Source organism: Schistocerca americana, chromosome 2 (assembly GCF_021461395.2).
Source record: "Schistocerca americana isolate TAMUIC-IGC-003095 chromosome 2, iqSchAmer2.1, whole genome shotgun sequence".
In the NCBI taxonomy this organism is placed as follows: Eukaryota; Metazoa; Arthropoda; class Insecta; order Orthoptera; family Acrididae; genus Schistocerca; species Schistocerca americana.
Genome location: NC_060120.1, coordinates 429954528 through 429968219, shown reverse-complemented (window position 1 = coordinate 429968219; position 13692 = coordinate 429954528). Strand labels below are relative to the sequence as shown.

The 13692-nt window shown below is 41.3% G+C and overlaps 1 protein-coding gene across 2 annotated transcripts in view; it reads right to left on the bottom strand.

Annotated features, from left to right (window-relative positions):
* Window positions 1-13692, bottom strand: part of LOC124592273 (esterase FE4-like) — a 169196-nt gene that overhangs the window by 74031 nt on the left and 81473 nt on the right. For both annotated transcript variants that reach the window (XM_047131821.1, XM_047131820.1), the window contains exons 4-5: window positions 13445-13610; window positions 5548-5733 (exon numbers count right to left, since the gene is read on the bottom strand). In XM_047131821.1, coding sequence (XP_046987777.1) covers window positions 5548-5733; window positions 13445-13610 — 352 coding nt within the window. The remainder of the gene's footprint in view (window positions 1-5547; window positions 5734-13444; window positions 13611-13692) is intronic.

The window sequence follows — 13692 nt, the reverse complement described above, 5'->3', positions numbered from 1 at the left end:
TTTTAGGAAGGATTCCTCTAGATGGCCCTTGAAAAGATGAGCATATGATGGTGCCATGTGGGTGCCCATAGGCGTACCGCAGATTTGTTTGTAGGTAATGCCTTCAAAGGAGAAGTAATTGTATGTGAGGATATAGCTGGTCACTGTGACTAGGAACAAGATTGTTGGTTTGGAATCCATAGAGGGTCTGGAAAGGTAGTGTTCAATAGCAGTAAGGCCATGGGCATTACGAGTGTAAGTGTACAGGGAGGTGGCATCAACAGTGACGAGTAGGGCACCACGTGGTAAAGGGACAGGAACTGTGGTGAGTCTGTGGAGGAAATGGTTGGTATCTTTTGTATAGGATAGGTTCGGGTAATAGGTTGAAGGTGTTGGTCTACGAGAGCAGAGATTCTCTCAGTGGGGGCACAGTAACTGGCCACAATGGGGCGTTCTGGGTGGTGGGTTTATAGAATTTAGGAAGCATGTAGAAGGTGGGGGTGCGAGGAGTGGTAGGAGTAAGTAGACTCTGGGGAGAGGTTCTGGGATGGGCCTAAGGATTTAAGTAGTGACGGGAGATCCAGCTGGATTACTGGGATGGGGTCACTGTGGTAAGGTTTGTAGGTGGAAGTATCTGACAGGTGACTGAGTCCTTCCACCAGGTAATCCTTGGGGTTCAAAACAATAGAGATGGAGCCTTTGTCTACAGGTAGGGTTATAAGGTCGGGATCAGTTTTTAGATGGTGGATTGTGGTTCTTTCTGCAGATGTAAGATTAGTTTGCATGTTGAGGGATTTGGGAATGATGGTGAGGCAAGGTTCGAGGTTAAGAAATTCTGGGAAGTTAACAGGGGGTGGTTTGGAGGCAGTGGGGGTGGATCACAGTGGGATGGAGGAGTGAACTGAGTTCAAAAATGGTTCAAATGGCTCTGAGCACTATGGAACTCAACATCTTAGGTCATAAGTTCTAGGGGTAGAACTTAGAACTACTTAAACCTAACTAACCTAAGGACATCACACACACCCATGCCCGAGGCAGGATTCGAACCTGCGACCGTAGCAGTCCCGCGGTTCCGGACTGCAGCGCCAGAACCGCTAGACCACCGGCAGTGAACTGAGTTAGGCAAGGTTCAATATTGGTCTTTGGTTGAGTCTGGCTGGTCGGGTTGGAGGCAAAATTGTGTTCCACTGTAGGGACTGGGAGAAGGACAGAAGGTCCTTAACAAGTGCTGCATGATTGAATTTGGGAGTGGAGCAAAAAGCGAGGCCTTTGGAAAGGACTAATATTTCTGTGGGACTAAGGCTTTTGGAGGAAAGGTTCATGACTGTGTGGCGGGTCTATTTAGGTTCTGGGTTCTGTGTTGTGGTGGTGGTGGTGGTGGTGGTAGTGGTAGGGAGTTTTGGAGGGTGGGGTAAGTGTAGTAGGTCTGCAAGACAATGTCAGCTATGAGAGGACATGGGGGAGGTTTGGAGGTTGTTGTAGAGGTGGTGGACAGTTGTACTTCGAGGCAGTAATAGGAAATGAGCAGGATGGAGAGCTTTTTGAGGTGGCGTTGTGCATGTTTCTCAAGTTCCTGCAGGGCAAGAGTTTTAATGTGCATTATGGGTTCCAGGAATTTGGGATTACATAACAGAAGAATTTTGTGGGTGGAGAGAAGGTACTACAAGAGGACTGGGTGTGGCTGATATGGTTTTGCAGGACTATGTTGGTGAGGGCTAAGGATTGATGGAATCTGAACAGGTGGAGGTCATTGTGGAAAGAGGGGAGGAAACCACAGATGGGTAATTTGATAAGGCCATTAGGGGGGATTTCATGAGCCAAGCAACAATGCAGGAACAGTATGTGGGACTGGGATCTGGCTATGGATAAGAAAAATTTTCTGTATTGACACAGATGGAAGGAGCAAAGATCTACAGTGGTGCAAAAAATGCGAAAAATTAGTCTGGAAATGCATTACCTACAAAGAAATCCAGGGTACCCAGATGGCACCACCCTATGCCAGCCTATTCATGGACCATCTAGAAGAATCCTCTCTAAAAACCCAGAATCCTAAACCCCTCACCTGGTTCAATTCATTGATGACATCTTTGGTATCTGGATTGAAGGTGAGGAGACCCTATCCACATTCCTTCAGAGCCTCAACAACTTCTCCCCCATTCGCTTCACCTGGTCCTACTCAACCAAACAAGCCACCTTCCTAGATTTCCATCTCCACCTCAGAGATGGCTACATCAGTACCTCCACCCATATCAAACCTACGAACCACCAGCAATACCTCCACTTTGACAGCTGCCACCCATTCCATACCAAGAAGTCCCTTCCATACAGACTATCCACCTGTAGTCATAGCATCCGCAGTGATGAGCAGTCCCTCTCAAAATATACCGAGGGTACTACATTGACTGTAATTGTCCTCGCAACCTTGTACAAAAAGTAATCTCCCATGCCTTATCTTTGCAGTCTCCCCCCCCCCCCCTTCCCCCGCCCAAAGTCCCACAGTCCAGCCACAGAGGAGCATTCCCCTCTCAACTTGGTACCGCCCAGGACTGGAGCAACTGAATTACATTCTCCGCCAGGGTTTGGATTGCCTCTCATTGTGCTCTGAATTGAGAAATGTCCTGCCCACTATCCTTCCCATCCCTCTTACAGTGGTATTCCGACGTCCACCGAACCTTCACAATATATTCTTCCATCCTCACACAACCCCTGCTCTCAATCCCTTACCTCATGGCTCATACCCCTGTAATAGACCTAGATGCAAGACCTGTCCCATACATCATCCTACCATCACCTAATCCAGTCTGGTCACTAACATCACCCATCCCATCAAAGGCAGGCTACCCGTGAAACAAGTCATGTGATTTACAAGCTAAGCTGTAACCACTGTGCTGCATTCTATGAAGGCATTACAAACAACAAGCTGTCAGTCCACATGAACAGCCACTGACAAACTGTGGCCAAAAAAGTGGACCACCCTGTTGTTGAACAGGCTGCCAAACATGATATCCCTCATCTCAATGACTACTTCACAGCCTGTGCCATATGGATCCTTCCCACCAACACCAGATTTTCTGAATTGCACAGGTGGCAACTTTACCTGCAATACATCCTACGTTCCCATAACCCTCCTGGTCTCAACGTTCGTTAGTCACTGTCCTCACCCATCCAGCCCTATCACTGTTCCCATTCCAGCACTACACAGCCGTCATTTCACTGCCATGCCCAGTCTTTTAATTTCTTTTTATTTCTCTCCTTTCCACTACTTCGCTGCCCCCCCCCCCCCCCCCCCCCCCCCGTCTCTCCTGCCTTCCATCTAAACTGCAGCACTTCACTGTCTGCCACCCCCACCATACTATCCCTCCCCCTCCCCATCCCCGTCACAGCCTCCTCCTTACCGCCACCCAGTCGCCACTCCCATAATGAACTGGTGCTGCTGCTCGCACTGTGGTTTCAATTATCTGAGACTGCAGATGTGTGCGCATGTTGCGTGCGCACGCACGTTGCGTGTGCGCAAGTTGTGTTTGCTTGAGTGTGTGTGCGTGAGTGAATGTGTGTGTATTACTGACAAAGGACTTAACGGCCGAAAGCTATAATTCTGTGAATCTTTTTCTTGTGCCTATCGCGACTCAACATCTCTGCTGTATGGTGAGTAGCAACTTCCCTTCTCTAATATTGTTACATTCCATACTGTATTTTCCATTGTTTGAGGTTAATATTAATAGCATCTGCCACATTGTTTATATACAATAGGAGCACTAAGGGTCTGAACTTATTTTCTGACATATTCTTACAGTATTTTTACACATGATAATGACTCTTCATTGAATATGTGATATGTCCTCCCTTTCAATACATCTTCAATTAAGTCACAAATTTCGTTTGATAATCCATACTATGAATAAGCATTGGCGTGATATTGAGTCAAATGCTTTTTGTACATCATGAATGCTGCAACTACCTGGTTGCTTTCAGGTCATATGAGAAAATCATGAATTGGATTTTGCACAACCGATGTTTCCAGAATCTATGATGGATGGCATTGAGGAGGTCATTCTGTTTGAGATACCTCATTATTCTTGACCTCCAAGTGTGTTTTACAATTTCACACCAGATAGACATGAGCATTATTGGAGAATAGTTTCGTGGATCATGTCTGCTATCCTTCTTGCATGTAAGAATGACCAGTTCTTTGTGAGAGTCTTTTGATAAGATTCTGCTACAGTAGTCACTGAAGGCTTCCTGAATTGCCTTTGTGACTGCCAGATGTGTTTTCTTTAGCAACTGTCTCTATAGTCCTACGTCTCTGCAGTAGTTGCTGTTTTTCGAAGTTTCTTTACAGTGAATGTATAATTTAGAATATCCTTCGTAACTATTATTCTAAGCTTTACTACAATTATTGTACATGCTCCTGCCTAAGGCTAACTGTTTCAAGTTAATTGTTGTGATCTGACTGTACCATCTTGTTACCTAATTTACTGAATTTATAAATGTTTCTTCTTATTTTAGTTGATCTTCATACTTTGGTAATCATTGCTGCTATAGGTTGTAACTGGCTTATGGTCACTGATGGTTTCAAAGTCGACATTCTCAAAGAGGTCAGGTCTACTCGTTTCCATTAGATCTAATAATAACTGTTTATAATGAAAGTTATGGAATCAAAACCTTTATAAGTGTGCAAATAACTGACTGAATTATAAATGTTAAAGTTCACTATAAATAGAAAAGTACCACTAAACTGAAACTAAAAGATGCAAAAAATAGTTTTTGAAACTTATTTGCAAAATGAAATTGTTTTCAAGTATTTCTACAAAAACAAAATGTTCACAGCTTGCAACCAAGAAATCAAAAATTACTTGATAAAATGTTGTTGCTGTAGAGTAAAATACAGGAAAAAAGACTGTTTAGTATGCCTCAAAGGCAGAATAACCAACAAGATATAAACAGTGTGAATGGAAGAAAAAGAGCACCAGTGTTTGAAGATAGGATGAAAGATTGGAAAAACTAAAAAAAATCAAAGGAAGAGGAGAAATTAAGAACTTAATATGACCTTTGTCAGTCAGTATTCAAATAATAATTAAAAATGAAGCATAAACAAAAAGAAAATCTGACAGTTCCAATCTAGCTATATTTTCATCAGACATCTAGCCACAAATTAATGAAGTTAAGGTTGGAAGATACATTGTACCAGGTGCTATACAAATTTTAAATACAAATGTAAGTGATGCAATGAGTTTTAGAGACCCCTAAATGGCATTTCAATAAACATCCAGCACAACTAGCAAAACAATTTCATACATCAAAGTCTATTATAGTAGATATTTGAAAACAATTTATCCAATTAAATTATAGTACATATTTGGTAATATATGGACAATAGGTAATTGCCTGTAAAGAATTTTTCTCTATCTTCTTTACAGTACACAACACTGTTTTAATTGTTTTATTTATTTATTTGTAAATTATTTAGATAGCAACTCCTGAGCTGCATTATGCCTTTGTTACTTTCGTTTGCTTGATTACAGTAAACTTAAACAGCAAGAGATAAAGATAATCAGATGGTAGGCCTACCTTTTGATAAGGGTGACATCATATGCATGAAAGCAGATGAAGCTCCAGCACTAACACCAGACAAAATTACATTTCTGGGATCACCACCAAAATTAATGATGTTGTCCTTTACCCAACGCAAGGCTGCAACCTGATCCTTGAGGCCCATGTTTCCAGGTACCACAGAGTCTCCAGTGCTCAGGAAACCTTGAATTAAAACAATAACAAAGGTAAAACAACAGCAAAAAGCCTATTACTATTAAGTATAACAAACTTTCCTTCAGTACTGTAAATAAATTCAATTCTCCAGTGTCCAGCACTATTACATTTAGGTATAAGGTATTTAATTTCTTAGTATTAGATGTGTGCTGTAACTGTCACAGTACCTTACTCCAATAATCATTAATATACAGAATTCATTAGCAATTTGACATTTCGTCCATAAGTCTCACAGTCTTCCAGTTTTAAAACTGATTAACAAATGTTGCAAGAATTTTGTAACTTGATGTGCTTTCTCGTGACTGCAACTTGGTATGTACTGTTTAAGACTTTTCTAATGTAATGAGAATTACTACGCCTTCTAGGTGCAGCTTTGTCATAGAAACAATGAAATTTCAAAAGACCACTTGCACTCCATGTTTTACCATAAAGACGGAACTCCTGGAGTCTTTTACCCTGACCATAGGGAGCAACAGTTCTGTTGATTTGTTGTATACTGTCAGTCAAGGCATCTAACAATATCCAAGAAATGTAGCACTCGTAACATTTTAATCTGGATGAGAAAATAATTGCACAACTGCAACAACTTTATGCATGCATTTGAGAGTAACACACTTCACAGACAAACTAATATGTACAGTACCGTATTTACTCGAATCTAAACCGCACCTGAAAAATGAGACTCGAAATCAAGCAAAAAAAATTTTCCCGAATCTATGCCGCACCTGACATTTGAGACTCCGCATTCAAGGGGAGAGAAAAGTTTTAGACCACACCTCCAAATCGAAACGAAGTTGGTCCATTGTAACATGAGACACAATTTAAGTCGAATGGATGAAGATACAGCTACAGTAGTTTGGTTCGAGTCGTAATCTTCGCAGTCAAGCTTTACCAGGTAGCCATTGCTGTGTGTCAGGCGCTCCGTCCGTATTTATACGGGCACCCTTCCTTTTTCACGTGCTTCGTCTGATTTGAATCGATTGCTTGTTATGCTTTGATCTATTAAGTGCCTTTCTCTTTGTTATAGGCGTTTCCGTCACTCTAAGCTGAAAATGCATGATTGTACTGTGTCATGCATTGTTTGTCGCATTCTGATAATGAGTGTATACGGCCTGTCGCCGCTCGCGGCATGGCTTGCATTTGTGCGCGCTACCGCCGCTCACATTAGTAATAAAAACAAAAGAGGAATTGTCTCATTAGCGAAATAATGGCAAGAAACTGCTATGTGTTGTTACTTATACTGCTGCTTTCTTTCATAACAAGAACCAAATAACAGACTGCATATGATGGAAGATGTTCTGAACGAGAGTTTAGCAAAAATTTTTGTCCGTTTGAAAATGTTTACAGACTCCTCTTTAGTAAATTACATTCTGTACAGAAATTAGAATTATCTTAGATTTAAAAATCTAGTCAGTTGCCGTGCTTCATTTCTGACTATCACTATTCAGCATAAGAATAATACGAATATAAACATGACAGGATATGTATATTCTTCCGCGTTTGCTGTTGTCTCATTCAAGTTTCGTAGTTTATTAGGCAGACAGGATTTAAATGAGATAGCAGCAAACACGAAAGAATACATAGCATAATGTTTACATTCGTATTATTATTATTATGCTCCAGAGAATACTGCATGGGATTCAAGATTCATGAAAGTTCCTATTAGCAACCATCTCTTGTCACAGGTAGGAAGAAAAAAATCAGAACGTAGAGTTGGCCATATTGACATTCATCCAAAACAGTCTTGCCAGTCGGATTTGCGTAGTAGATTTTTGCTGATGACTTCAAATGCAGTGTGTGTTAACAAGTTTGTGTGGCCATCCTCCGCAGCAAGCATATAAACACTCGTTTTGCAAATCAAACTGCCTTTTCCTGCTGGTAGTTATTTTATTTAGCCCATACGCGTTTCGCCTTCTCCTGTTCTAAGGCATCATCAATGGGATCTATAATGATACAGTTTTGTTATTGATTATCAAACAATTCACTTCACTAAATGTTTAAAATATCAGTCATGATTCTGACTCACTATCACTCGATTCTTTGTTGCTCATTTCTTCATACAGAGCATCGTCCTCCATACCATCTAGTGCATCGGATATCGAACATTTTTTAAATGCGTGTTGCAGTTTGATTTAGTACACACTTCCGCGCTCATAAATCCATTGGCGCGCTTGCGACAAACTTGCGCCGTTTCACACGTCCTGTTCGTATCAGTTGTCTGTCGCTTTTCGAAAGCCAGTCTGTGTACATGCGTTTAAGCTTGTCCTTAAATGGTTTGTTCAAACAGACGTCATCCCGCCTGGAAATGCTGCCAAGTCCGTTTTGCTTTCCCCTAATTTTCGTTTTACTGCAGGTGTTGTATGGCCTGCGTACGCATCTAATACCAACAGACTGCGTAAACCAAGCATTGCACCAGGACGTCGATTCCACACGCGCGTAATATATTCCACCATCATGTCCTCCGAAAACCACCCAGTTTCGTTTGCTCGTACAATTACAGTTTTTGGAAACACTTCCGATTTCGCTAAAGTCTTTCGCTTGAAATCTATGAATGGGGATAATTTACGTCCTTTTACTGTGCACGCCCCCTGCTGTAAGAACACTTATGTCTTTCTTTCCTTTGGGGTCAACCGCATAATTTGACGGCATGTCAAAATATAAGAGTATGGTCGGCATTTCCTATCTGACCAAGATTTTCTGTGCGCCGCCTGATTATGAAGCGCTGAAATTCTACAAGTTTTTCTTCATAATTTTTCGGCAGCTTCTGTACAACTGAAGTCCGCCTCCGAAGTGACAAACCCCAGCGCTTCATAAACAGATCAATCTAGCTGCGAGTAGCCTTAAAATTTTCGATTTTTTGCTATCTAGCAATTTCATGTGGCTTAATTTTTAAAATTTCGGCGTTCACAGGTAGGAATTTCTGACGCTGTTGCTTAAATTCATTTAAAATCACGTCTAGTGCATGATATCGGCCACACTTTGGCCCACTAAACACTTTCCTGCAACTTGAACATTCAAATAATTTGTCTCTCTGCAGTCGCCATTGCCTGACGTTGCTCTTATCAATCCCGTATCGCAGACCTGCAGCAGGATTAGAACTTTTGTTCGGCAAAAGAAATAACTCCATCTTGAATTTGTCACTATCATGAAAGCGCTTCATTATGGTTCACTAACACCAACAAGCACTTCACAAACTTCCACGAAATAATATGTGATGCTACGTGAAATCTTAACGAGCCCCCACCGTATCAACTTGTGCAACAATCCTAAAGCCTTGTGTAAAGAAATTTATTATTGTTGCTACGAATATTTGAAAGGCTGCTACATTCGAATACTAACAATATGGGATTTCTATTTACTTCGTTGGATAATGTATGAAAATGCAGTGGTCGAAACTCGTCTCCTACCTTCCTTTTTAATTTATTTACTGACGCAGAGGTTTTGGCGCCAGTATTTATCTTTGTCCCTGCAAAGCATGCCTGTGTAGCGCTACATATATTCGACGGTAGAAGTTAGTTGTGGCGGCACCTACCAACCTTTTTTCAAAACTTCCGCTTACTTTGCACTCGATTCTAAGCCGCAGGCGGTTTTTTTTATTACAAAAATCGGGAAAAAGTGCGGCTTAGATTCGAGTAAATACCGTAGATATCCAGGTTTGTTTATTTGTTGCTGTTTAATATTAGCCAGTAATAACATTAGAGTGTGAAGTCCAATTAGCTTTAGGAAGGATGAGAGCAGTTGCTGTGAATGAGTGTGTTTGGAGGGCTCTTAAAGAGTCATTTACCAAGATACCAAAAGTAACTTAAGTACTGTCCTCTGCCTGTCTTCTCTAAGGATGTACTGCTACTCATACACTTTAGTGAGTGGTATGTCAATGCTAGGGTTTACGGCGACTAGAGAGCAGTGTGGTGCTGATGTGCCAGACTCATGCTCCCACTTTATTATTGAGCTTATGTGGAGTTGTTTCGCCGATATTCTTAACAGGATAGCCGGTTGCGATTGTCTGCCCAACTTCTTCTCTGAAGATAAGATGCTGTTTTGGAGGAATTTTGTTTACTCACTATATTTTCACTTCCACAAACAAAACACCATATGAATGGTTCATTTTTTGTAAGCCCAACAATTGCCGGTCTGCAGATACTCTTACATACTTTATAACAAATGCAATCTAGAAATCTCTAGCAGGTCCACCATCCAGACCCCACGAAAGAAAGTGAATAAGTGTCTTTTCTTTTCTTTAACATTCAGCTGTTGTCAATAATGACTGACGTAGCACCATCACAGTATGTTGCATTTGCTCCTTGTGCTGGGCATGTAACTTCTGAGGCGAGCGCTGTGACTACCTTCCCCTGCCGATCAACCGTCCGATACATGCCACACACACACACACACACACACACACACACACACACACACACACACCTGTGGCACAGTAGACACAGTTCGACTTTCACACACTCATCTTTAAAATATCGCGTATTCGAGACGGTGGAAATACGAGTGTCTCTAGAATTTGCCCCGAAATTCTCGAGGCACTGCACTACTCATCCACTTGAGTGAATGGCATGTCAATGCTAGGGCTAAGTTTGTTGTATAGGGAAGTCAGAAACCAGGGAGAACACAGGGTGTTTTGCCTGTCCTCCTAAGTATGAGGTTCTACCTTCACTGAAAAACTGAATCAGCGTGACTCATTTCACCTGCTGAAAAAATTGCTGTGTCCTGTGTCATGAGGAGACAAATGCAAAAGGGTTGGGGTCTATATATAAATCATTGCAAGTTCAAGTGTGTGGTGAATGATGGCAGCTTTTAGGGAAGTGCCATTAATGGATGGCAAGGAACATCAAGTGCACTGAGTGTGTAAGCCCGAGTGGCTTATTCAGCACGTTTAAGACGCTATTCTGCAGCCATTCAGGGAGCAGATTGTTACCAACTGCAGATTGTGGCATATGTTAAAACACTGGAACCATTCCAGTGACAGAGAGAGAAGGTTAAAAAGACCAGACTTCCTCATGGAGTTTTAACAAAGGTTACAATTTGCAATGTTGTCCCCAGAACCGATTGTGGCCCCCCAGATTCTGAGCTGAGTGGAAAGACGGAACCAGAGACTTCAAAAATTCTGTTAAAAGCTATTATGTCACTTCCTAGACTTGCACCATAAGGTTGAGAACTGTAGGGTTACTTTAAATATGCACACTATGCATCAGACACTGATACCTCCAGACAGCTGACTGTGCGTGGAGTGCAGACAAGTATTAAAAAAAATAATCAAATGATCTCTAACTAAAAAACCCATAGAAATTCTGGTCATATATGTAGGCTATTAGCAGTACCAAAGTTAGTGTCCAGACGTCAATGGCCGAGTCCATCAAACTAAGGGTAACATAGCAAAAGCAAAAATGCTTCACTTTGTTTTCAAATGGTCCTTCACAAAGGAAAATTTGAGTCTATTGCCCTCAATTAATTCTTTCGCGACTGTGAAGATGAATTTTATACCTATCACTGTCTTTGGTGTTAAAAAATAGCTGAAATTGCGAAAACTGAACACAGTTCCAGGCCTGATGGAATTCCTATCATATTCCATACTGAATTTGTTGCTTAGTTAGAATTTGTGACTAAGTTAGCCTCTGTTTTAATGATAATATACCACAGATCACTCAAACAAAAAACTATGCCCAGTAATTGGAAGAAAGCACAGATGACTCATCTACAAGAAGGGTAGCAAAACTGACCCACAAAACCACCATCTAGTATCCTTTACATACATTTGCTGTAGAATCTATTAATGTATTCTGAGTTAAAAGATGATTAATTGTCTTTAACAGAATCACCTTCTTGTCAACCAGCATGGATACCAAAAGCATCAATAATGTGAAACTCAACTTGCACTTTCCTTACATGACATACTGAACACCCTGGATCAAGGCAGTCAGAGATATGTACTATCTTTCATTTCTGAAAAGCATTCTACTCTGTACTACACATGGGCTTGCTACTGGAAGCATGATCATATGGAGTATCAAGCAAAATTTGTGACTGTTTTGAGGATTTGAGTATTTCTTAGTTGGGAGGATGTAGCAGTTCTCTGGGATGGAGAGACATCGGCAAATGTAAAATTAACTTGATGTGTGCACCAGGGAAGTTCATTGGGAACCATGCTATTCATACTGCAGACAGTACTTACAGTAATCTCAGATGTTTTGCATATGATGCACTTACCTATAATGAAATATTGCCTGAAAAAGTCTGCAAAAATATTTTCAGATCTCTGTAAGATTATAAAGTGGTGCAAAGAATGGTAGCTTGCTTTAAATATGCAGAAATATGAAACTGTGCATTTACAAAAAAATGTGCTTCCTGTGAATGCAATACAAGTGAGACACCATTGAAATCACTCAACTCATCCAAATGCTTATGTTAAGCAGGGGGCAGCCTTCAGTTCATTGGTAGAACACAATATAAGTCTGTAGAGAAGATTGTTTAAGAACACCCATGTGACCCATCCCCAAATGTTGACCAAGTTTACGGAATCTGCACCAAATAGGACTAACAGGAGGTACTGAATGTATACAGATAACCACAACATAAATGATCACAGGTCTGTTTGACCCATGGAAGTCTGTCACAGAGATGTTGAAGAAACTGAACTGGCAGACAGCTGAGTAGATGCAAACTATCCTGAGAAAGCCTACATGCAGTGTTTCAAGAACCAGTCAATGATAAATCTAAGAATCTAGTACAATCTCCTATACATTGCTCATGTAAGGAACACAAGGAACAAATTAGATAATTTACAGCACATACAGAGGCATTTAAACGGTCCTTCATCCTGCTCTCCGTACGCGAAGAGAGGGGAAAGAAGGGCTAACTGGTACAATGGGAAGTGCCCTCTGCCATGCACATCACAGTGATTTGCAGAGTATGGAAGTAGATGTAGATGTGGAAGAATTCTTGAAAGAGAAGTTTCAGTATTGTGCTGAAGAGACTAGGGAAAAAAAACCCACAAGGAACCTAATGCAGAATAATCATTAAATTTTCAGTACACAACACAGCTGTTTTCTAGCCTAGATCATCTCATCCTACACACCAGGCTCACATACTTGCACAGCGCCAAGCGGACATGTATTTTAAAATTTGAAACTCAGCTAGTTGATGGTATACTGTCAATGGTATTCGCACATCACACAAGGGATACATGCCCATTACAGATAAAAATGTCTTATTAAAGATCTGTGGAGCATAACTTAAAGATGATAGTCTATTGAGATCATTCATTAACACTAGCCAACAGTGAAATATATGTACCTTCCTGACAGATTACATCTGTATATCAGGCCAGGACTCAAACCTACACCATTGCCTTATGTAGGCAGTGTTCTTAGTGACTGAGGCACTGGGCATGATTCACAACCCATCTTCATAGCTTCAGTTCTGCCAGTACATCTCTCCTAGTTTCCAAACACCTCATAAGTTCTCCTGCAAACCATGTTGCATTGACACTCAGAGCTCAGTGAGGAAGAGCATTGTTCATTAAAGATGAAGTTCTGGGTTTGAGCCCTGGTCTGTCACTCAGTTTTAATTTGACAGGAAGTTTTTCAAACAGCAGATTCATTCTGGAAAGGAAAAGTGATTTTGTAGGGTGTGGTTTAGAGGGAAGGGACAGAAGTGGAGCAAGAGCCAAGCAAAGTGCAATAGGCCTGACCGAGGACACCGAGCCGGTAGTTGACGGTGACGAGTATGACACCACTGTCAACCAAGAAGTCAGGGCCATGTGCTGCCGCTGTGCCAGAGCCTTCGACGAATCCACCCCCATGTAGCCACACCATCACTGGCAGCTTTGTTGTGCTGTCATCGTCTCCGCTTGGCACCTGAAATACCGCAGCTAACATTGTAAAGCTGTTTTCTGTCACCAAGTTCTTGCATAAAGTTGTGGCTGTTTCAGCTTTATTT